At 34.4% G+C, this 26,159-nt stretch overlaps 2 protein-coding genes across 2 annotated transcripts in view; one reads left to right on the forward strand and one right to left on the reverse strand.

Annotated features, from left to right (window-relative positions):
- FGF7 (fibroblast growth factor 7) overlaps positions 1–22,226 on the forward strand; it is a 59,079-nt gene extending 36,853 nt beyond the window's left edge. Inside the window, exons 3-4 of the mRNA XM_090271987.1 lie at positions 20,809–20,912; positions 21,937–22,226. Coding sequence (XP_090128113.1) covers positions 20,809–20,912; positions 21,937–22,131 — 299 coding nt within the window. The 3' untranslated portion in view covers positions 22,132–22,226. The remainder of the gene's footprint in view (positions 1–20,808; positions 20,913–21,936) is intronic.
- FAM227B (family with sequence similarity 227 member B) overlaps positions 1–26,159 on the reverse strand; it is a 194,036-nt gene that overhangs the window by 105,984 nt on the left and 61,893 nt on the right. The window lies entirely within an intron of this gene.

Consider the following 26,159-nt stretch of genomic DNA (forward strand, 5'->3'; position numbering starts at 1 on the left):
TGAATCCTAGACAAAAAGTAAGCCTTGCAGATAAATTTGGAGTTCTTTTTTTCCTGCACATGTATTTTGCCTATTTTATTACTTAGCTGCCCAACATCTATTCTTTAATTGTAAGTAATCAATTTTTAAATTAGGTTATTTGATAAAAATTACTACTGATTGCAAAAATATTCATCTGTAACAATATCAATAAGACAATGCCTTTGATTATACTATTTTCCAGTTTTAAAAAGCAAATACTACTCATATATATAATTAATACCTGACCATATCCTCTCCTTTGGTGATAGGAATATAAACATTACAGAATATCTTATGAGTTTCCTGGGACATTTCAAAACGTTCCCACTCTTGGTGTAGGAGAGACAATGTATGTGTATGAATCTGTTTCTTTCACCACCTTACAGTTGGCATGCAGGGGTAAGCTGTCCTGGAGGAGAGATGTGTATATGCTTGGTCACTTTCTACGATGGAGGGTAGGCTCTGAACAAGTTCTGTGGTCAGTGCCCTCTGGAGTAACAGCACAACCACTCAAAGCTTCCAGCAAACTCAGAATCACTCTTAGAATTCAACACCTACTAGTTAGTAACTGTATTCAGTGCATTTTCTGAGGCTTCTTGTTCACATATACTTTCCTAGACAGCTGGGTTTTTTGGTGTGGGTTTCTTTTGTTTGTTTGTTTGTTTGTTTTGAGTTTGAAGAGTGAAAAATGATTTGAAAACAAATCTGCATTTCAGCATCATGTTAAATGTGCCACCTTTCCCATATGATACCTTTATCTTAACATATCTTAAAGTCCTCTTGTTTTCTTTTATATCTCCTCTATAATTTTGTAAATTTTGCTCTTACATAAATTCATAGAGTTTGGGGCATAATGTAACTAATATTTGTATAGTGCTATATAATGCTATGTTATGCTTTAAAAAAAAAATGACCTTACACATTTTCAGGGCCAGGCCAGGCTCATAGAAACACAGTGCTGTGTGGATCTTTGTCTAACTCCACATTCATCTCTTAAACCATGTTGGTAGCTTGATAGGGCTGTAAAATTGGACATGTGGGAGTGTTTGTACCATGGAAATTGGCAAATATTACACATCAGAGCTTTTACTTTTCCTCTGGAGAGTCAGTTGTTAAACCTCTGGAGATGAGGTTTCTACAGCTATCACCTTCCTCCCTGGCACTGAACCGGCCACTGCCTGCTTCGTCCCTACCAAGAGCAGACCTAGCGTTACTGTTAGTGCTGTGGCACCCTGTGTGTGGGGAGCGAGGCCAAAACATCAAGTGTCATGGAAGAGGCAGGCCCTGGGCTCTGAAGAGAGGAAGGAAAGGGCTTTCCTTTCCCTGGTACCTACTGAAGTTACTTCTGAAGTTAAAAGATAATTTTTTAAGTGCCCTGAAAAACTCAATGCCCCTGGAAATGAATAAACTGCGCACTTAATTATATCATACCTAATCACTGAGCCACACACAGATAAATATATGCTGAGACACTCATATAGTCATACTGATGGAAGATGAAGTTCAATTTTTTTAGTACAATGATATATAATTTATGTGTTTTGGGTGTGTATTGGGTGTCCACATATAATGTCTGACTGGACTGAAAAGTCTGGAATGCATGTACTCAAATTAGCTCAAATTTTAAATCTGTAGTTCCAGATTCCTTTGTTTTTACTCTTTATATTTTGACATTTCTTTAAAGTCCAGGCAATCATTACCAAATATTCGAGGTGGGAGTATAAGCGAATTCCAAAAATGTTCCAGCAACAGCCAAGTCATAAAACAAACATTGTAACCCACACACATTGTATTCATTATAGCCTAAAAAAAGACAGCTCTTGATACCAGTCATGTATATTAATGATTAAACAATTCTGAAACCCCTCTGGCACTTGTAAAACTTTCAGCCTCTTTGTCTTGGCAATATGATTTTCTGTCCTGAGCAGAGAATATTAGAGGTCAAAGCTGTGTGGTCTTTGTGTGTGAAGAATAGCAAAGAAGGGAATTGTTTGTGTGTCTATTTTTTCATAAATTTTTGTTTTATTTTCAGTTTTTTCTTTCTAAAAGGAATTTTGCCCAAGCCAAATTCTACCATCATACTACTTTAGAGTCCAGTGTTGAGAGCTGGCATGCACGTAGACTACGAAGGAGGGATGCTATGAACTTGCTGTGGCCAGCCTTCCCCTGCCCCACACTACCCCTCACCCCACTGCTGCCATTTTTCTCAGTTTATCTTCTTCCAGTCCATTTCTCCCTGACTCAAATAGTTCACATCCTCAGAGACTTTCAAGGCTATCTCATTTTAAAAGACCTCCCTGACTAAACTAGTGACACTGATCTTTTCTCATCCTTATTATTTTGCCACTTAGTCTTCTTGTCATGTGGGCTAATAGTAGGTCTTTTTATTACCCAAAGACAATTTGTTTCTCATAGGTAGAGAGCTATCAACTTATTTTTTATGTTCTCTGCATAATAGATCTATGTATAATATTAGACACAAGGCAGGTATGCAGTCAAAACTTTGATTCATTTATTTAGATTTGAAAACTATTAAATAGTCAAAATATTCCTTGGACATGATTAAGATTATTTAAAAAGTTGTGGTGTATGTGAGATCATCCCTATTTTTATTTTTTGTTGTCTTTTTTCTTTTTAAAAAAATTTAATTGAATTTATTGGGGTGACATCAGCTAATAAAATTATATAGGTTTCATGTGTATAATTCTATAATACATTGTCTATATATTATATTGTGTGTTCACCACCCAAAATCAAGTCTCCTTTTGATCATAGCTATTTTTCAATGTAGACTTTAGCTGATCTAAGAAACTATGGATTTCATGCTCTGGCACTTCACACTAATTTTAAATGTCCTGTCTCTTTGTGAAAGAACCATGCACTTCTACTTAACTTGGTCACATGAAGTTAATCCCTGCAGATAGTTTGTATACAATGCATCCAGACTGTGCAGATACAGAGTATGAACATTTTGAAAACATCAAAAAGGGCAATCCTGATATTTTTGAGGAAAATTTTCGATACTTGATTAAGACAGAGGTATCACAAAAAATTTAAGTTGAATTTCCGTACACTAATCATTATATTTAATTAACTTAATATCAAACAGTTGAGAGCTTACTACCTATATATGGTAATTAGGGCACACTGATTTATGTAATAGATATAGCTTTGAAAAATTGATTATTGCTTTTATAAAACAGATTTTTTATTATACTTATAGAGAGGGAAGGGAGGGAGAAAGAGAGGGAGAGAAACATCAATTGGTTACCTCTCTTACGCACCCTGATAAGGAACTGAACCCAAAACCCTGGCATATGTGCCCTGACCGGGAATCAAACTAACGATCCTTCCTTTTGTGGGATGATACCCAACTGTGTGAGCTACACGGGTCAGGGCTGATTATTGCTTTTTTGTGCCTTACTCACATATGAATGCACAAAAAGTATCCCATTAAAAATATCTTGCTGAAAATCCTTTCTAAAAAAGTATTTGCAAGATGAATAGTAGGTCCCTAATACATTATGTCTACTAAATTTAGATGTTCTCAGATGAGGTTTCTTAATATGGGGTTGTTCTACAATCCTTTATTTTCTCACCCTGGGTGGAGATCCAGGCTTTTTCTAGAAATATCTCTAATTCATTTTCACAATTCTCTTTTCCAGCATGGACAAATATAGCTTACAACTCTCTCATCATTCCATTTTAACTTTGTCTTTGTGTCTCCTGATTCCTTGTGAATGATTCATTCTCAATAGCACAGAACTGGAAAACATAGGGAAGGAAGGTAAGGTCAGGTCGTGGTGCCTCTTACAGGGAGGAGAAAAGCTACCTTACTTTTGTTCACAGATTCTATGACTGCTCTCTGTCCCTCCTTCTCCTGTTTAATTCATTTTGTTTTCAATTAAGTTAAAATACAACTTTAAAAGATAGATAAATGAGATATCAGAATATGAGAGTAGTTTAGACTAGAAAGGATGTTGGAATTTATAAAGGGAATGACTGTATTCTGGAAGATTATTCATAAATGATAAACTTGATTTTGCATCAAAATAAATGATAACATTTTCTTCTCTAGGTCCTTCCTAACTTAGGAATTTATACATTCAATTTTGGCACATTGAAACTGTGCATTATCAGATCTTCTAAGTATCAACAATACTTTGAGTTCTTTTAAGTCGTCGTCGTTGGCAGCCATCCGTCTCGAGAGACGATGGTGTAGCTTCTTAAGAGTCTATCTGCACCGCCGAGAATGGCTGTGCAGTCCGACTCGGGAGTGACACGGTATCTGTCTCCTCCCGTGTTGAATCGACATCTTGCGATGACGCTGGAGTGTCCTCTCCAGTGAAGCTGAAGCTACAGAGCCTGGGCAGGGTGATATGGAGGGTCTGCTGTTGCCCATGCAGCAGACCCCCCCTCTCTTCGCAGCTGAAGGGTCCAAGGGAAAGACGGAGTCAATACAGCTTGGCTTCAGGTGCGCCGCAGGAGTTGCTGGTGTTGACTACAACGTCAAACCGCCTTAGGGACTCCGGCTCCGGATTTTCTGTCGGGGTTTACTCCCTTAGCCTTTCCCCTGAAGAGGTATGCCGCAAGGCAGCGGAGGTTTTTTGGAGTCAGAGTTTTCCTTCTCTGATGTGCCCTGACTGGAAGATCGAACCAGCGACACTTAGCTCGCAGGCCGACGCTCAATCCACTGAGCCAAACCAGCCAGTCAAACAGGTTACATTTGCATAAATGGTTAATCCAGAGCCTTAATCCTATTTAGAGTGATTTAGGACACAATCACTTAAAAGAACTTAGACGAACTTAGCGTTGGCCTGCGAGCTAAGTGTCGCTGGTTCGATCTTCCAGTCAGGGCACATCAGAGAAGGAAAACTCTGACTCCAAAAAACCTCCGCTGCCTTGCGGCATACCTCTTCAGGGGAAAGGCTAAGGGAGTAAACCCCGACAGAAAATCCGGAGCCGGAGTCCCTAAGGCGGTTTGACGTTGTAGTCAACACCGGCAACTCCTGCGGCGCACCTGAAGCCAAGCTGTATTGACTCCGTCTTTCCCTTGGACCCTTCAGTTGCGAAGAGAGGGGGGGTCTGCTGCATGGGCAACAGCAGACCCTCCATATCACCCTGCCCAGGCTCTGTAGCTTCAGCTTCACTGGAGAGGACACTCCAGCGTCATCGCAAGATGTCGATTCAACACGGGAGGAGACAGATACCGTGTCACTCCCGAGTCGGACTGCACAGCCATTCTCGGCGGTGCAGATAGACTCTTAAGAAGCTACACCATTGTCTCTCGAGATGGACGGCTGCCGACGAACCTGTTTGAGGAAACAAGTAAACTCACATCTAATCCCCAACCCCATCACCTTGCCTTGGACCAGTGCTATGCCCTGAACCAGTGCTATCATTTCTTAAGTGGTTTTGCATCTTGCCAATCCATTTCCCACATCGTTAACAGAAGCATCTTTCTAAACCTTTCAATTGCTCTCTGTCCTCTACAGAATAAAAATTTAAACAAGCTATGCAAGCTTCTTTACAATTTGGCTCCTGCTTACAACCTTGTTTCTTCTAGCAGTCTGAGTTGTATATGCTCCAAGCACAGCAAACTAAACTCAAAATGCCATGTGGTTTATGTTTCTGTGCCTTTCTCATATTGGAAATTGGAAATCGGTTTGAAAAATAATGAAAGAAACCTTTCCTAATTTGGTAAAGAAAGTAGACATGCAAGTCCAGGAAGCACAGAGTCCCAAGCAAGATGGATGCAAAGAGTCTCACACTAAGACACATCATAATTAAAATGCAGAAAGAGTAAAGCAGTTAGTTATTTGCAAGGGTGCTCCCATAAGTCAGTCAGCTGATTTCTCAGAAGACACTGTAGGCCAGAATGGGTTGGCAATAGTATTCAAAGTGATGAAAAGCAAGGACTTACAACCAAGATTACTCTATCCAGCAAAGCTATCATTTAGAGTGGAAGGGCCCATAAAGTGCTTCCCAGACAAAAAAAACTAAAGGAGGTCATCACCACCAAACCAATATTATATGAAATGTTAAAGGATCTTCTTTAAGAAGATAAAAAATGTGAACAATAAAATGGCTATATATATATAAACTGATTTAAAAAAACAAACAAACAAACAAGCAGAACAGAAACAGAATCATAGATACAGAGAACTTTTTGATGGCTGCCAGATGGGAAAGGGTTCAGGAGGATGGGCAAAAAAGGTGAAGGGACTAAAAAGTTTAAATTAGTAGTTACAGAATAGTCATGGGAATGTAACATACCACATAGGGATTACAGTAGCCAAAGAGCATATATGCATGACCCATGGACATGGAAATGGTGTGGAGATTGCCTGAGGGAGTGTGTGTGTGTGGCAGGGGGTGCTGGGTGGTGGGGGGCAAGTGGGGAAAAACCGGGTAAACAGAACTAGCATTATCAATAAAATATAACTTATAAAAAATATGTATTCATAATATTTATAAAATAGATGTTGAGGAACGAGGCATGGCAATTTCTCTAAGGGGAAAACTATACCTATTTGATAGAGCAGCTCTATGAGGAAAAAACATGTAGACATCATTTTAACCTTCAATCACTTAATGTGGTTCAAAAAATAAGGTTTTTTTTTTTTTTAATTCACTATTATGAATCTAGGACAAAGCTGATTCTTTTTATTTGGGAGGTGAGATATTTTTTAAAACTTGCTTTTGAATAGGTTGTGAACATTTTTACTCCTGAGGCTATTACAGTGTTAAGTTCCATGAGTGATAGGTTGGGCAGGACATAACCTTCCAAAGATGGGGAGGAAATATCAGCATTTCCATGGAGTATGTGTAGTTTTAAAAGGCCCAAGTAATTCTGAAACCCTTTTCTCTGGAGGACGTTCTTTGCCCAACAATGCCTGCTCCCACCTCCACTTCCAGCCTATCATTCTGAGAACACTGGTTAAAGAAAAAGAAACAAATTTAAATTAAGGAATTAGTTTGAATGAAAAATATATCTTGATTGAAAATATGTAACAGTGAAATTCCTCAAGGATCAATAAGATGTCTCAACTTAGTCAACATTTTCTAATGATAAGACTATATAATGAAAATTCCAAGTTTGTAAATTATGCCACGAGAATTTTGAAAACATGTGATTCTTGACTATTTAGTCTGAGACACTGACTCCTCTTCCCTTAGATTGTCAATTAAAAAAATAACAACAGTCAACACAACAATAGCCGTCTGGTGTGCATAATTAAAAATTATACCTATTTTTTGTCAAATTGGCAAAAAATGTATTTTTGGTGTGCTGCAGAATTTTAGCAATTAGTTTATCTGTGCCATGAGATGAAAAGTGTTGAAAATCACTGAAATAAGCTAATGACGATAAAGTGCTGGTAGAACATATGTATATAGCAGAAAACTGGAAGGAAGTTTGATTACAGTGCATTTTGTGATAAAATTCAAATTATTTTAATTGGATAAAGGGCTCTGAAGAATAACTTCCTCACAAAAAAGGCACCAAGAAATCACTTTGGATGTTTTCCTGAAGATATCATTTTAATATGCAGATGTAGCCAAAAAGCAATAAAGTAATGGGCATCATCAGGAAGAAAGTAAGCCTTAGAACAGAATATATTATAATAGTTCTATGTAATCAGCATGGTATATCTACATCTGGAATACTGATGCTACCCTTTTTGCATAGCATTAATAAAGACTATGCTATTAATATAGTCCATTCTAGAATTAGAATGACATGACGTAGGCTAAAAATGTGGGCTATCATCTAGAATAATAAATGTTTATGAAGGTGAACGTTAAGATGGACTATATTCAATGTCTATAAAATCATAACAATATAAATAATAAGAGACTTTTTAGTCAATTCATAAAATATTAGAACTAGCATGCACTGCTTAAAGTCCTATTATGCTAGGAGCAAGACAGATAAATACATGTGCTCTATTACATGCAAACAAAACACATGAAAGTTGTTATTCATATAAGTGTTGCATGCTACAAGTATGAATAGGTTCAAGAGAGGTTTTGGCAAAACCGAAGAAGAAAATCCCACAACTGGTTAGTAAACTAGAGATGTTTAGGGTTTGCTTAACATTTTGAATTGATATCATAAAATATAATCTAACATGCACTATTGTTTAAATTAACTGATGTTTTGTGCTACTTATCTAATTAGATAAACTCCAAAAATATAATGAAAATTAGGAGGAAATTTAACAAATACTTCTAATTAATTAATCTTTAACCTTAGTTCTTTTGATGTTTAGTATGATTAAACACTCATTAATCCCTTAATCCTGGAATAATTACTAACTTTCATTTGTCGATTTTTAATATGACACACTAGTTAATGTGGAGTTTATGCATCATTCTGTCTACTTCAGGATTTAATGAGGGCGGGTCAACTCCAAACCCCTATGCTAAGCTAGGGATTTGTACAAGTATAACAGTCTTCCTAAATAGCTTATAATTTAGATTAAAATGTAGGCTAAAATTACAAATAACAATAGAAGAATTGAGGTGAGTGCTAGTTCACAGTATAACAGTCTAGTTTTAAAGTAAAAGAGATAATGACAGATTAGAAAACTAGGTAAAAGAGTATGAAGAAACTTAAATTTATGTTTGACTTTGAAAGAAAAATGTCATTTAAGTAAATGAAAGCTACTAAAATACTGATTTCTAAGCCTCACTTTAGACCTACCAGATCAGACCTTCCGAGGAGTTGGAATTGGGCATATAAAAATTTTTTTAAGTTCAATATGCGACTCCATGGAGCCAGTCCATGAGGCAATGCTTGGGAAATACAAAACCAGGGATTCCATGTAATTATAGGAACTGGTGAGCAGAAGCAGGGAAAGTGCCTAGCAATTTGTATTGGAGGGGAAGACAAGCAAATCAACTTATTTGGGGCGAAAGGCTTATGTAAGTTGTAGAGGAACAAGGGGAGAAAACTGTATAAGTAAGCTGGACTCAGATTTTGGGCTTTGAATTCCTAGTACAATATCTTGTTTGCTTGTTGAGAGACTGTTCCATAGAAAGTTCTAGATATTTGAAGTGGAAGAGTGATCTTGATAACTGGTCCTTTCTGAATACATAAATGGTCAATATAAAGTCAGAGGGGCTGAAAACAGGGGTCTTGTTAAAAAACTGTCGTTATTTTTGTTGAGATACAAATACTGAAGGCCTGGGCGGACAGGATGACAACAGAAACAGGGGGGAAGTGCTAGATGCTCATTTGGCAACACAGAAAGGGTATCTGGATCTTCTTTTAAATATTTTAAGTATCCTCCTCTGTAAACCCAGATGTTTTTATTACATCCTCCTTTTCTTTTCACTTTCATTTCTATGAAAAATGTAACTGCTCTGCATTAGAGCTCATTGTTTAGACTGCTAGCAAAGAATGTGTGCCTAAGAATTGCAAAGAGAGCCAAGGGCTGAAATGGCTTTAAATCATGCTTTAATTTTTCAATGCTGATTAGCAGCATAATATGAAACCAGCTTTGGAATTGTCTTGTATTTAGAATTGCATGAGTGGCAGAACATTTAAATACAAATTAAAAAGAGAAACAGGTATTTTATTCTTTTTGAAGCAATTGTGAATGGGGCGACTAAATGAACTAACAAGATAAACAGAGACAGACACATAGACGGAGAGCAGGTGACAGCCAGTGGCGGGGGAACGGGGACGGTAGGGATGGAGGGATTGAGCAAAAAGGAAAAAGGACTCATGGTCATGGACAAGTGTGGTGATTGCTGGGGGAAGGGGGTCTTGAGGGACTAAATGATAATGGAAAACATACAACAAAGGTCAAATTAAAAATGAAACATAAAGAAAAAGAGAATCAGGAAAGATTACATTAAATATTTACCAGACAGCAAACTTCACAAGACATATTAACCGTTAGAATAGACGATAAAGTGGATGTGTACATTATCTTCTAAGCGGTGCTTCTATGAATTAGATAAAGCCTAAGAGGTCGTGACTCCCAGAGCGAGCTGTATGCAATATGTTCATGAAAGTTCCCACATTTCCCTCCTTTTATGACCATTTTCCCCTTTCAGTCTCATTCTTGGTGCCCTTGTGCTCCTTCCCTTCTAGCAAATCCAAATCTGCTCTCAGAGAAGGTATGGTCATTTATACCATAGTATGAGTTTATGTCTACGCGTTAACTCTGCCAGGTACATTTGTTGAACCTTATCCTTAATCTTGTATAAAGAAAAGTTTGGTTTCCTATTGAAGATATTTTAGACTTTAGGAAAATCCAGAAAATGAGAGAGATTTTTATAAGCAGTGGGATTACAGTATCCACATCAATTCTGATAATTTTGGAGCCATTTTTAGAACATAGTAAAGGTTGCATTTAGCAGATGTAAATACTCAACATGATCAGGTAAAGAATTCTTTTTGAATAAAAGGTTAGAACTTACAGTCACTACAGAACAAACAGAAGAGTATTTCCTCTCTGGGTTAGGGGACATGCTTCCTTGTGTTACAGAGAGGCCATAAATGATAAGGAAAAGGTTAGTAAATTCATATAGGAATTTAATTCTGTGCAATATAGTTCAACAATATTCCCATGACTTTCTTCGGGAATATGCCACTGGAACCATCCTATCTGTTGCACAATGGAATAGTCTGCTTTTAATTCTGGCATGGTTTTTACCCTGCTGACACAAGCTGTTGCAACTAAAAGTCTTTCAAAAGAAAACACTGCCATCACTGTATCATGTTATGTACTTTCTAAAGATTATCTAATGTTTTATTTATTTTCTTAATAAATCTCTGACTGGATGACATGATTCGTTTTACTTAACATGACAAGTCCTTTAAGTAGTTTCTGACATCATTAGAGAATAGATACAGGATTGGTAAGAGCTATAATTGATTTATTCCTCACGGATGAAGATGGTGTGGAATCAATTCTCTGTTGCAGGACTTTTCAGTTATATTTGAATATTTGATACCAGCAATTGTGCAATCATTTGCAACTGTTTTGAGTTTCATGCTGATTTGATGGGAATTACACTTTCTGGGTTTCTGTAATAGTTTATCTACTTGTGTTTCTTTCTTGCTGGCTTTACAGGGCATGCCATTTTTAGGGTAAAGTGAGCTGAAGACAGGATAAGTATTAGTATTATCAACCATACATATCAATTGTGGTGCCTTACAATGGTGGATTCTAGGATTCATGGGAAAAAGTAAGAGAACTTGGAACCTACAGAAGGCCCCTGCCTCTGTATACAAAGTCTTCTGTTCACGTATTCCAAGTGGAAGTCAGTAAAGAAATATGGGGAAACTGAACTCACTTCTTTTTCAACTCAAACACTGAATCACTGCCTCCAGGCAGCAAATGAAGGATGTGCACAGCATACTCACCTCATAAGAAAAAAGATTTGTCTTCCGTGTTAAATAGTCAGTCAGCTTACTTGATGGAACAAATTTAACTCAACCTAAGATAATTTGGTGTGTGTTTGTCTGTTTCACTATAACTGTTGAGAAAGTAAATTTTGAATAACATGCATACATTACTATACATCACCTGCTTGGTTTAGGTTGACACTTGGAAACAAAATACTGGTAGCTATACCTTCTTAATTGAATATATCATATTATTCTGACATTTTGATAAAACTTGGTTCATGATAGAAGTTGCTTATAAGAAAATAAGTGACTCATAGACCATCTTAAAAATAAATTTAAGAATGAAACAAGTTAAAAATAGTATATGAGTAATTTATTTTCTTATAAACAATTTATCTACATTTGTCAGTTTAAGACTTGTGTTACTCTGCTTTCAAACATATTTGCTTTAAAGAATCATTTCTTGGTTTGAGATAAATATTCATTTCACAAAGTATCATCTACATACAAAACTGCTACTTTCAGAGATATTTTAAAAATTATATGTAATTTGTTTTCTATTAGAAGGGTAGGGAACATTAAAATTAATCATCAAAATATTTTATATTTAATTCTAATAAATTCTATGTGACTCATAACCATTATTTTATTTCATTCTAAAAATCTTAGACCAACAAATTATTTGGCTTTTAATAGCAAAACAGTTTTTATTCCCTTTCTTAGAGTCAGAATGGTAAAAATTACTTTGTTTTTGTAGTCAAGGCCAAAGCATTGATTTATGATTAAATTATTACATGTCACTAATAATTTAATAGACTATTTAATTAAATACTCTGATTACTGAACAGCAGAATAAAAGTACTTGAGGACCTCATTTACAACACCAACTGGCATCAGTGATTAAACTCATCTTAATTACAGAGATCTTGGTCACAACTAAGCTATGCCTTTAAAAGTGGTTGAAATTAGCAATAATATAAGAGAGAAGCTAATGGGTATAATATATTGCCATCTCTTTCAACATTTTATGACTCTGGGAAAACACAATAATAGGCAAATTCAAAATGAGATATAATGATAAGGAAAGAGAACTGAGGAACTATCTGTCCACATCCCACCACAGAAGTCTCACTTCCATAGTACACTGAAAGTGTTCAATGATTCCATTTACCGACAGAGGAAGGGATTAAATAGAAATGGTAATTACGCTTCAATACATGCCTTAATATCATTCATGCTTACAATATTTAAGTCCTGCTTCACCCTTTGAAGACCTCAATATTGTGATTAGAGCCTGGAAATTATGAAATTCAGGATGTGATTGCCGATTGAAGAGGGGTAGGAGAGTACATGTGATGAAACTTCAAGTTACATCTACAAAAACACCTCTTTTTAACACTGGGAACACTAAGTAAATATTAAATATTAAAAAACTGAAAACACTAGCATTATCACCATATTTTTCAAAGTCTGATATCTTCTGATTTTTTTTTGTGCTATGCAAAATGACTTTTCATTGCTAACAAAAAATTTCATTAATCCTATACATCAAGCACAACTAGAATTTTACTGTGGATTTGGATCACAGAGTGATTTGCTTAGGCCAAACTCAGGAACAAGATACAGAAAACGGCCGTCAAGCTCAATATCTTCATAAAATACAAATACATTATCAGTTCCACTCCAATAAAAATAGCATCCCCCTAACTTTCTTCATGTCATTTCAAACTCAGCCAAATTTAAATGATCCTTGATTTCTCCAACTCCTTATCCTATGCCTTGGCCAAAACATCCACCAGGCCTAGAAGTTGAGGAAATGGACACAGCAGAGGAATGAGTAAAGGGATAGAAACAATTTGAATCATTTCTGTCAGGTATATGTTGAGTATTTGCACTCTATCATCACATTTGCTGAAAGAAGCTAGGTTTGACATCAAAGTGGTTCATAAAGGATTATACTTCACTTTCTAGAAGATTAACAAAATACAGAGGCAATGACAAGGGGCTTATCTAGAAAACTGGAAGAAATGCTTCCAGGAACTTAACAGCTTGCCAGGAAAAATACCAGTCTGTAAGGACCAAGAAAACTGTTTGGAGTGACCTGGGATGTATCTGTTGTGTTTGTCCCTGTGTTTGTGATAGTCATCAGTCATGTGTAATGTAAGTAAGCTGTTTTTCTTGGCTACATGTGAAAGTGAAAAGGTTTGAGGTATTCTTTTCTATGCTTCAGCTTATTAGAGAAGGTAAGCATCTTAAAGGGGATAAGAAAACTAATTTAGGAAGGAAGCCAAGAAGAAAACAAATCTTAAAAGCCTAGGGTATCCAAACTATCAATAAGAAGATAGCCAATGAAATAAACATCTGGAGAAGCTACACCTCTGCTCCACAGAAACATCTAGGAGTTTCCGGGCTCCATTCAGTTCACTGTTCCAGGACCGTCCTGTTCCATAGTCTAAGTTAGAACCACTAGTCCAGCAGGAGGGTGGAATAAAAGAAGAAAAAGTGGGTGCAAAGAGCTCCGGCTACCTACCTCTTACAGAAGATTTCTGAGAGTTGTTATGGGACCCTTCACACATCCCATCAGCTAGAACTTGGTCGTATGGCCACACTAAACTGAAGGAAGACTGGAAATGTAGTGTTAATTTTGTGCCGCTAGCTAAAAATTTTATTGCTGTGGAAGAAGAGGAGAATGGAAATCGGGGAACAATGAATAGTCTTTGCTCACAAAGTTGGAGAGAAAAATGACTGGTTTTGATTTAATGAAAAATAAAGTAACATAATAAATGACATTTGTTGTCATAAGTTTGAAGATTTAAGCATTGCAGATATGACAAAGAGAGAATAGAAAGCCCTATATGCCTCCTGAGAAAAGGGGCATGATAAAAATGTATAACTTCAAATGGGGTAAAAAAGCACAGAGTTCAATGGTTAATAGGAGATGGAGAAGAAATGTATTGTCTGTTAGAGATAAAGACACCTCTCAAATTTGCCAGTAACAAATAAATGAAAGGAAGAGCTAATATGTTGGGTCCCATAATTTTCAAATATGCTCATATATCATGTACTTATAATTTATTCTTTGCTAATTAACACACAGAATTTGAGGTGGTTGAATTAAAACATAAATAATTCTGATAGTCAGGAATACTAAACAACAGACAGAAATAGAAAGACTTAAACTTCAGTGAAAAAATGTGTTGCATGACAAAAAAACAAAAAAAAACAAAACAAAATATAGGAAATGTAATTTACTCACATGAATGAAGTCCTGAACATTTTGCAACCTCAATATAAGCCACCAGTATGTCACTGCTTCTGAAATAGTTAATATTATATTAGGTTGAATTAAGAAATTTAACTCACTCCTTCTTAAGATATTGTATGTGTACTAACCAGAAGTTTCCAAGGTGCTGGGGGATTAATTTAACTAAAGGTATAAAAGAATCTTTTTCAACTTCCATATAGTTTTAAGAAAATCAATGATATATTTTTCCATTTTAGAAAAGAACAGTTTGAGTGCATCTACAGCTTTATTGAGTATGAATGCTTGGTGATTAGAGAGATGAGATAAATTTGCTCATGATCTAGATGAGTAAATCCTTTCATTATTTAATCAAGCAATGATTGTTTTCACTATTATATAAATAGGTTCATTCATTGTCATATGCTGTTAAACTTATAACCTTAACAGGCACACTTTTTATTATATCAAAACTCCAAAATAGTTAAGTGATTAAAAATATTTTTTAAAAAGATGGAGAAATGATGTTACTGTGGTTTATATCTCTATTAAGAAAAATAATAAATATTTCTTTATCTATATTGGTTTGGTTCTTGCTGAAAAGCTGGTTTTGAGTAAATAACATAGCTGGTAAAGAGTAGTCAAAAGTCTGGAATTGATGCTCCAGGGCTGGGGAAACAACAGAAGCTTTGCTTGGTGAGGTGTATGGCCAATATCTTCATTTCTTTGAAAGGTTTTTATGTGGAAAAGGTCCTGATTATTTTATATATATATTAAGTAACACCTAGGATCAGAACCACCTGCAAATGTAATGAGCCACTTCAAAATTGGTAATGTACAGTAAATTAGTGTGGGTATGTAGCAGACTGATAAGTCAATTGGAAAAAACAAGATAACCAATATAAGACAAAAAACAGACATTGCATCAGTAAACAAAGAAATGGAATATTCGATAAATAATACTGAAAAAAACAAGCTAGCTATTTTCAGGAATAAATTATCAGTTTATAATTTCATCTCATACCATATCCCAAAATAAAATCCAGGGGGGATTTAAAAGATATGCTTAAAATTAAAACTATAGAGGCTGGAATAATATGTATGTCAGACAGCGAAATGGAAAAATAACCACTTTTAAGCATAAAAAATAATATAATAAATTAGCAAAAAATGATCTATAGGTATGGTTACACAAAATGACTCATTTTTCAGAACAGTGTAGGATTAGACAAACAGCAAGGATTAGGGATAGAACAAGAGATACCAAGTGTGCCAGAAGGTGCACAGAAGAAAGCTAGATTTATTAAAAAAAACTCTTGGGTTTGGCACTTAGGAGGTCATTGATGACCCTAAAGAGAGAAAGCCAATAAAGAGATTGGAAGTTAGAATACAAGAGTTAAATGAGAAAAATTGGGATTTACTCTATACATTAAAGAAATGTGGTGCTAGTGTAAAGGAACTGGGGTAGTCTTTTGAAAAGATTTCAATGTTAAGAGCAAGGGCATTTTATTCAACTGGCCCATAGGGAAGAGCCTAGAGCCTATAAAAACTTCAAGGTCTTATAAATGTAGACTATGCTAAGTAAAATAAGCCAGGCAGCGAAAGACAAATATCATATAATTTCACCTAACACAGGAAACTAATGAACAAAACAAACAAACAAACGAACAAAATAAAATCAGAGACATGTAAACTAGGACCAGACTGACAGTGAACATGGGGAACAGGGGAGGGGAAAAAGGGCAGAAAGAAGGGGAATGGTCCAGTCAAGGAACTAGTATAAATGACCATGGACGTGCCAACTAAATGGGGATTGACTGTGGGAGAGGGGGGTTGGGGTGAAGCAGGGGAGAGAAAAGGGGGGGAAATGGGACAACTGTAATGGAAAAACAATAAATAAAAAAGACAGAAAGAGGAAAAATGAAACAGAAATTTTTTAAAAACTTTGAAATTAAGACACTGGGAAGAAAATTTGAAAAGAAAATTAAAACAGAGATTAGCAAATATTTAACATATAAAATTTATCAATCTTTTATAACATTTGAAAGTAATTTGATAATACTTTTCACTGTAAGAATTCCTAAGAATGTACAATATTTACAGAAAAGTTTATAGTTAATGAATTCATTTTATAAAGTTTATAGTGAATTCAAAGAGTTACTTTGGACCCAATAATTTCAAAAGAAAGTTTATACCAAACTTTGAAATAATTATAAAATATTGTATCTAATGAGAAACATGCATGTGTTTTAATGTTTGATCTCCATAGGCTGGCCTCAGGAAATAACAGTACCTAGGGTCTATGAAGATCTTAAAACATCCTTGATTTAAAAAAGAAAAATTGGGAAGTGGATTTCTGTAATTAAAAGGCAAGGAAGGGAAGGACTGAAGATATCCCAGAGGAGCTACGAGGAGAGAGAATCAACAGTCTACTGCCCTTTGAGAGTAATTCTTTTGAACTTAAAATAGCAAATACACACAATAATAACTAGGGCAATTACATGCAATATTTTCATATGTTAAAAATACAGACATATTTAGAAAAATTCTTTGCTATCCTTGTAAGTCAGTGTGCAAAAATCATAGCCTTATTCTTTAATTAAAGCCAGACTAACATTAAACTAGTAAGCAAGCTGACAAAACATAAATATTTTACACAGTTTACTATTTACTTACATAATTTAATTACATTTTGGAATATGATACTTTTAAATATCATTAAGAAATTCTCCAGACATTTTAGAGCACATTGAGCATTTCTGTAAGCATGTGCCATGGAATTTTAATTTATAAGCCCATGTACATATAGAGTTATATAAAATAGCCAAAGATAGTCAATTCACAAATATAAGGGCACAATATACAAGGTACAGCCAAACTACAGTTAAACAGACAAGAAAAAATAGAATTAATTTAGAAAAGCTGTTTTAAAACTTTTTAGTCTTGAGACTCCTTTATACTCTTAAAAGTTATTGAAGATTTCAAAGAGCTTTTTAAATATGGGTTATAGGTCAATGTGAACATCAACTGACAACATTAGCATAGGAAGGAAGTGGGCTTACATAGTTCCATTATGCTCTCTTCTTACACTGCACATCCAATTAATTTTTCTAAAACACAATTTATATCCTGACATTTTTCAGAGTTCAAATCTCCAATGACTCCTCATTGTCTACAGGTAAAAGTTAAAATTCCTTAGATTGACAATAAAGGCCCTAAATAATCTAGTCCTAACTCCTTTTCTACCTTCTCCTATTACTTAGATATACTTCCTACTCCAGACAGCTAGTTTCAATCTTCTGAACATGAAGTAGGAATCTTTGCCTAAGTGGTCTTAGTATACGTTTCTCTTTGAATTAGCATGATGTTTCCAACCTATGTTTCCATTTCACTTATTTCAAATGTTTCCATCCTTCAAGATTTCATTCAAGTTTTGTGTGTTCCTCAAATCTTCCCTTGATCTCCTAGGACACACAACACCTCTTTCTTCTGAATTTCTATTGAAGTTATTTTCTATCCTATTCTTTTTAGCAATTGGCATATACTGCTGGGTATCATTCATTTTCTTTTTCTGTATGAGGAGAAAATTCTAATTGAATTTTGTTGTATATTTTATTCATGTCCATATATTTTCGTGACATCATAATTAAAAGTCATTAGATCAGGTTTCTAAAATATTACTGGACCTCAGTTATTTTTCCATCTCAATGCACCCGAGACATACCACACAAGTACAAAGTGTAGTAGTAGTCTGTATATAGAATACATGTATTTCTTACACTTCCTAAAGTGTTTGCATAATAACCTTACTCCTTATAACTGTCCATATTTCGCAAAGAGAACTCATCAACTTGGTAGGCAGATCTTAATCCATCACTGAAGACAGTAACAGTAACTAATAACAAACCCCAGATGTGCTACATATTTGGGACAAGAATAATAAACAATGTCAGTATAAACACTGTCTTACACACTCAATCATATTAAATTGTTAATTAAAACTAGACTGTATTTTTAATTAATAGACCACTTTTAGAACAGTTTTAGATTTACTGAAAATTGAGTAGACAGTAGTTCCCATTATACCACCCAAACTCGCTCACAGTTCCTCTATTATTAACATCTTGCATTAATGTGGTAAATTTGTTAAAACCAATGAGCCTATTATGATACATATTGTTAAATAGAGTCCATAGTTTACACTAAAGTTGACTCTTTGCCTTATGTAGTTATATGAGTTTAGACAAGTGCATAAAAAACATTATGTATCCACTATTACAGTATCATACAGAATAGTTTCACTGCCTTAAAAATCCTATTCTTCACATTTTCATCCCTTCTCGCCTTTCCCCAATCCCCTGGCAACCACCGGTCTTTTTACTGTTTGTGTAACTTAACCCTTTCCGGAATGTCGCACAGTATGCGGCCTTTCAGACTGATTTCTTTCTCTTAGCAATATGCACTTAAGGTTCCACCATGGCTTTTTGTTGCTGGATAGTTCTTCTCCTTTCATTGTTGAAAAATATTCCAAAGTATGATTTACCATAGTTTGTTTATCCATTCGTATATTGAAGAACATTTGGTTACTTCCAGTTTTGGCAACTATAAATAAAACTCTTTTGTAAACTTTCATGTTCAGGTTTTTGTGTGGACATGAGTTTTTAAATCAATTGGGTAAATACCTAAGGGCAGGATTGCTGAATTGTATGATAGGAGTGTGGTTGGTGTTTCCAAAGAAACCGTAAAACTGTCTTCCAAAGTGGCTGTACCATTTGCATTTCCACTAACACTGAATGAGAGTTCTGGTTGCTCTGCAGCCTTTTCTGCATATGGTGGTGTCAGTAATTTTTTAGATTTTAGTCATTTTAATAGTTATGCAATAGTATCTCATTGTTGTTTTAACTTGCATCTCATAATGACCTATAATGTTGAGAAGATTTTCATATGCTTATTTCATGTTATATATCTTCTTTCATGGGGAATCTGCTCAGATCTTTTGTCCACTTTTTAACTGGGTTGCTTGTTTTCTTATTGTTATGTTTTAAGAGTTTTTGTTTTGGATATACTGGGTGTATTTTTGTATGTACTTTAATGAAATAATAAATGGAATCTATAGCCTTAAATGTAATAGAATATATAATGGTTAAGATTTCCCACTCAACAATCCAGGCTTGACAGAAAATCACGAAAGTCATGTTGAAAGTATTAACAGCAATTACATAAAAATGTTCATTTAACTTTTAATTCCAACTGAATTTAAAAAATTTCTTGAGGTTTTTACTGCATTTAGTATGGGTCATTAAAATATAGCACATGAGGAAAAGATATATGATAAAAAAAATAGGTTAACACTCTTGTGATAACTATAATACATATTGATAAAACTTAGCAAAGATTAAACAATCAATTAGAAAGGTATAAATTTATAAACTAACATATGAATAAGATTCATACTTTGGTTTTAAGTTATCTTTTCATCTATCAAAAAAATTAATTTTTTTTGAAGGGTAGGCTATGTTTACCATCATTTAGATTTGCTTTAACTGGATTATTTTTCAATTTCAGTATATTCAAGAGAGATTCTGTTAGCAATAATTTTAAAGACAAAATTTAAGTAGAAAAACAAAGATGTTAGCTTATTATATACTTTTATGGTATTATATAATGATTAAGAGACAGACCATCTGGGTTCAAATTCTACTTCTGCCCCTTATCATTTGAGGTAATTTGGGCAAGTCACTATCTTTCTCTCTATTTAAGCTTCTTGATATGTAAACTGGGGACAGCAAGAGTACACACCTCCATAGTCTTGGTCATAGGTAGATGTGTCAACACATAAGCCCTGGAACAATTCTTAGCATCTGGTATGAGTTCACTAAACCTTAGCTATTATTGTTACTGTTATTATTCTTGTAAATTAGAAATGTCACTCTAGAGAAGAAAAAGCTAACTTCAGATATGTAACTATTTCAATCCAGATATATTTTTCTACAAAATAAAAATCAATAGTAATCTGATATGTGTGTGTATGTGTTAAAGGGGGTTTAGATTAATTAAATAATCACATTAAAAATCTTAACATCTTCCAAATAAAACAGAAATGAAGACAAATAGCCATTCTTGCATAATATGTAAAGCTGAATGAATAACTGACATATCTTTCTGTGATTCCTTGCAGATATCATGGAAATCAGGACAGTGGAGGTTGGAATTGTGGCAATCAAAGGGGTGGAAAGTGAATATTTTCTTGCAATGAACAAGGAAGGAAAACTCTATGCAAAGGTATTAATAATTAATAGCTTAGCCTTAATTTTTCACTTATTTTATTATCAAGAACATCTTGCCTTTCTGAAAAATAAAAGTGGAATTAATTTCTCTCTGACCATATAATTTAATGATTTAATTACAATATTTTATATTCAAGCATTAAGAAAAATGTTTTCTGTATGACTGGATGAATTGCTTAGCTCTCTGGACTTTGGTTTCTTTATCTGTAAATTGAATTAAATTAACTAACCTCTGAGGATACTTCCAGCTCTAACATTCCACGTGCATTTTAGATACTCAAAATCTAAAGTTTCCATCTATCAGTATTAAAGCTCTTTTTGTTAAAGTTTACCCAATTTGCACATTGCTGACATAAAAATTCTTGGGAAAAAATTCAGAAGTTTGTTTATCAACATCAATCTCAAAATCATGGGCTTTGAACTGCAAGCATTCCCATTGTTCCCATTTTGTTACGATGTGAAACATGCAACAGTTCATCCCACAGTAAAAGTCGGCCTCCTGTTGTATTCCCACAGTCCAGCACAATGCCTAGCACCAGCTAATTACACAAAAGCATAGGTTTAACCAAATGAATGAATGGTTGGGTGAAAAACAAATCAACTTTTTATTTTCCATCACGAATGCAGGCAGTGTAGCAGCAAAGGAAGAAAGGTTGTGAAATATGTCTTTTAGCTGAGGGAGGCAGAGGTTGTGCTAATTATATCCAAGTCTCAGTGGTTAGGGATTGAGTGACTTGGGCAGAGTAACATGAGAGCTGCTAATTAAGGGGAAATAGCTCCTAATATTAAAGAACAGTAGCAACTGCCTGCCAAAAGCCACATGTTTGAAAATCTGTTGCATAACTAATTGTGTATCATTTTATCTTTAAAAAAAATTAAATATCATTTTTCTGCATATATGCTAACCTATATCTAATTAACTGCATTATGCCCACATCATATATGTTTTAGTTCTACCAAATATTACTGCTTACTCTTTGTTTAATTTGGATAATGTTGTTTGTTTGTTATTTTAACAGAAAGAATGCAATGAAGATTGCAACTTCAAAGAACTAATTCTGGAAAACCATTACAACACATATGCATCAGCTAAATGGACACACAGTGGAGGAGAAATGTTTGTTGCCTTAAATCAAAAGGGGGTTCCTGTAAGAGGGAAAAAAACAAAGAAAGAACAAAAAACAGCTCACTTTCTTCCTATGGCAATAACCTAATCATATGTGGCATATAAGAAACCAGTTCCAGCAGGGAGATTTCTTTAAGTGGACTGTTTTCTTTTCTTTTCTCTTCTTTTTCTTGTCTTTTCTTTTTTTTTTCTCTTCTCTTCTCTTCTCCTTTCCTTTCCTTCCTTTCTTTTTCTTTTCTTTTTTTTTAAGTAACCAAGAAAGGCTGGAAAACTACTGAAAAACTGATCAAGCTGGACTTGCGCATTTATGTTTATTTTAAGAGACTGCATTAAAGAAAGATTTGAAAAATAAACACAAAAATCAGATTTAGTAACTAAAAGTTGTAAAAAGTTGTAAAACTGGTTGTACAATCATGATGTTAGTAATAGTAATGTTTTTTCTTAAATTAATTTACCCTTAAGAGTATGTTAGATTTGATTATCTGATAATGATTATTTAAATATTACTATCTGCTTATTAAATGGCTGCTATAATAATAATAATAATGCAGATGATGTTATATAAGATATGTCAGACCTAAAGGCTGCTGGAATGATTTGTCAGATAATCAAGCCAATGCTAACTATGGAAGATGAGCAATATTTGAAATGCTTTCTAGTAAAAATTTATAATTCCCTCAAACTTTGATCAGAAGAGGAAGAATATTCTCTCAAAAATTCTATTATGGAATTAAATAAAATAGGCAGTTTTATAAAAGTATATGATTAGAACACTTTTTGTGCTTATTAACAGGAACAAAATTCCTAATGCTGCCCAAATTGAAAGGGTATTGCTACAAAGATGTTTTCAAAAATCTTGTATATAAAATAGCAATAATGATGATAATACTTACTTCATCTCACTTGCCACAAAATAACATTTTATAATCCCTAAAAGTTAAAATTCAAGTAATATAATCTATCTTTTGTATAATTCATATTCAGGAATATGGCTTTTAATAATGTTTTCCCCACAAATAATCATGCTTTTTTTCAGTGGTTACAGCATTAAACTCTATTTTAAGTTGTATATGAACTTTATTGTTTTGTTAAGTTTATGTTATTTATAAAAAACAACCTTAATAAGCTGTATCTGTTTCATATGCTTTTAATTCTAAAGCAATAACAAAACCGCCTGGCTCAACTACAAGTTCCCCCGCCTCCTCGTGACCAACACTAAGTCCAGTACACAGCGCTTGGGCCAGCAAGTCCTGGATGACAGACAAAAACGACAGCCTGCAGCACTTCTTACAATAGATGTCTCACAGGGAACAATGCAAAAATGTGAAATATGTTTCGTCACATACTCTTGTCAATTACAATTGAATCATATAAGTTAAAAGAACTTACAGAATTTTAAAGTTAGACTATATTTGAGTTCAGTAGTACCATATTTTAAAAACATGCATATTAAAGTTAGTATAATTTTTTCTAATATTTAGAAATCTTAGCATTCAGTGTATGGCAGCATTAAAAGTTGTTTTCCTGTTAGATGGCAAGACCACAATGCCCAAAATAGGGTCTTAAAGCCCTGAATATATCAAAAAGGCCACAGATAGTGTATGAATCAGAAAAAATAAATTTCCACTTATAACTCCTCCATTGGCAGATCTTGGTAGCGCTTTATATATTCATTAATAGGAGGTCAACATTTATCTAAATTATACTATTGGTATGTCCACCATGGTGGTTTTAAATTCAAAATACTTGCCATAATATCCTTTGTTTTATATCAATATTGTCTGGTAATACATTTATAGGTGAGAGTTACATGAAATGACTAAATCAATAGAAACAACAGATTCAATTCATTTTCTTGTGGCTCACCTATATGTCCAAACTGCAAGAAGCTAGAGAGAACTGCCTTTTTACAGACATACTCTTGGGAGATGCCATGTATGATATTTTTAACTGTTATCTGACTCAAGGGCCTTACTAGCGTAGGTTCCTAGATCAGGCTTCTGCAACTGGAGTCTTATAAACATGTGAGGGCAGAGGAGGACCTTTGCTTATCATATTTATTTCCTTAGTACCTAGCAGAATGTCTGTCCATAGCTTATTTTTATATAAATTGATTCAGTGTTTGAATATCAAGGAAAATTCATAAAGAGATTAATTTTACTTCATTTTTAAATGTTAGGGTGAAACATGATTACAGTAGTCCCCCTCTATATCGCAGTTCACTTATTGTGGCCTCACTGTATCGTGGGATTTTTAAAAATATTATATTTAATGATTTATCATGGATTTTTCACTATATCATGGGATTTTGTGGTACTGTATACGTATGTTGTTAAAGTTATGTAGGATTAAGAGTGTAGAATATGTTTAAGAACATAAGTAGTGTTTTTAAAAGTGTGGAAAAGATTAATAGGGGAGTGGGAAAGGTTAATAAGGGACTGAGAACAGTTTATAAGTGTGTGGGAAGGGTTTATAAAGCCTTAAAATATATATAAATACTAAAATAAATGTAAGGTTCCTACCTCACGGATTTTCACCTATCGTGTGGGGGTCTAGAATATAATACCCGCTATAAGTGAGGGAATACTGTATATGAAAATTTAAGCAGAAATAGTATACATACATACAAGATACAAGCATGTTAGGACCTAATATTCTTTGACTGAAGTTATGATCAAGTTTAGCAGTAATTTCAATCTGGTAGTGTTTCTAGAAACACTTCAAAATATTTGTCTCCCCTTTTTACATTTATCATGCAAAGTTTAGAAAATCTGCACTAGTTACATAGGCTTAGAATTCTAGAATCTTAAAACTGCAAGGGGCCTAAGTACCTCTTACTCATCTGCAGACCAGAAAATTAAGAAGTCATATGGCTGGTTAGGTAAAGAGCTGGCACAGGTGTCTAGGGCACTTAGCATGTGCTTCCTATTCTTCGACTATTAGTACTACTAGCTAGTGATCTCATTAAAAAATTCTATTGAGATAAAATCTTTATATGTGCACTTCATATACAATTGATTAGTCTATACTGTGATGATCTTACTCAAAAGAGTGAAAGAAATGATGCAATTTCCAATCCTAATTCCTATTCAACTCTTACATGCACCTCTTTATTTGCAAATGGAGAGCATTGTACAAAATATCCATATAAACAGAGTAACCTTTTCTTAAAATGGTCTTTGAAAGAGAATAGCTAAATACATGGGTTTCTAATAATTAGGAAGGAAAAAATTAAAAGACTATAAATTGTTAGCAATAGAATAAAGAAGATTCTTTTAAAAAAATTCTCAGTAAGGACATGCTTATTGATTTTAGAGAGAGGGGAAGGGACGATGAGAGAGAGAGAGAGAGACATCGATGTGAGAGAGAAACATCAGTTGGTTGTGGTTTTCTCTCGCATTCATCCTGACTGAGGACCTAACCTGCAATGTAGTTATGTGTCCCAACTGGGAATCAAACCTGCGATTCTTTTGGTTTGTGGGACAAGCTCCAAACAACTGAGCTACACCAGCTAGAGCAAGAAGATATTTTCAAGGCAACTAGCAAACTAAAATATTTTCACATAAAAAAGTCATATTAAATTATCAGCCTTTGAGTTGGCTATAAATTAAACTTGATAGAAGAGCAGAGATACTGGAGATAAATTCTTAGTTTCGATCTCTGGAGTTTTACTTTTGGTTCTCTAGAATGGCAAGGAACACAGAAATGGACCATAGGACCAACTGTAGTAAAAGCAACTCTATAACAACAAATACCCTAAATCAGTGCCTCTCACAATTTTCTGCTGAAATGCCAATAATAGAGGTAGAGAATGAGAGTCTAAGGTCACCCATCAAAGACACATTTTTTTGAAAATATCCTCTCTCTTAAGACATATGTAATTGTTGCATTTTAGTCCATAAAACATTTTTGTTTGCTTTAGTATGAAATTGACACCAGTGAGTAAAAGTGATGCATCAGAAAGATGTACAAGGTTAATCATGTGACTTCATTTATACGACTACCCTAGCCTTACACTTGGGCATGAATAAGACACAAGAGATCCTGTACCCTCTCATAGTCCAATTTACACACAGATGACAAGTGGCTAAAGAAAACAAAAATGTTACTTAAAGT

This window comes from Furipterus horrens, unplaced genomic scaffold (genome assembly GCF_987537825.1).
Source record: "Furipterus horrens unplaced genomic scaffold, mFurHor1.1.pri manual_scaffold_3, whole genome shotgun sequence".
Lineage (NCBI taxonomy): Eukaryota > Metazoa > Chordata > Mammalia > Chiroptera > Furipteridae > Furipterus > Furipterus horrens.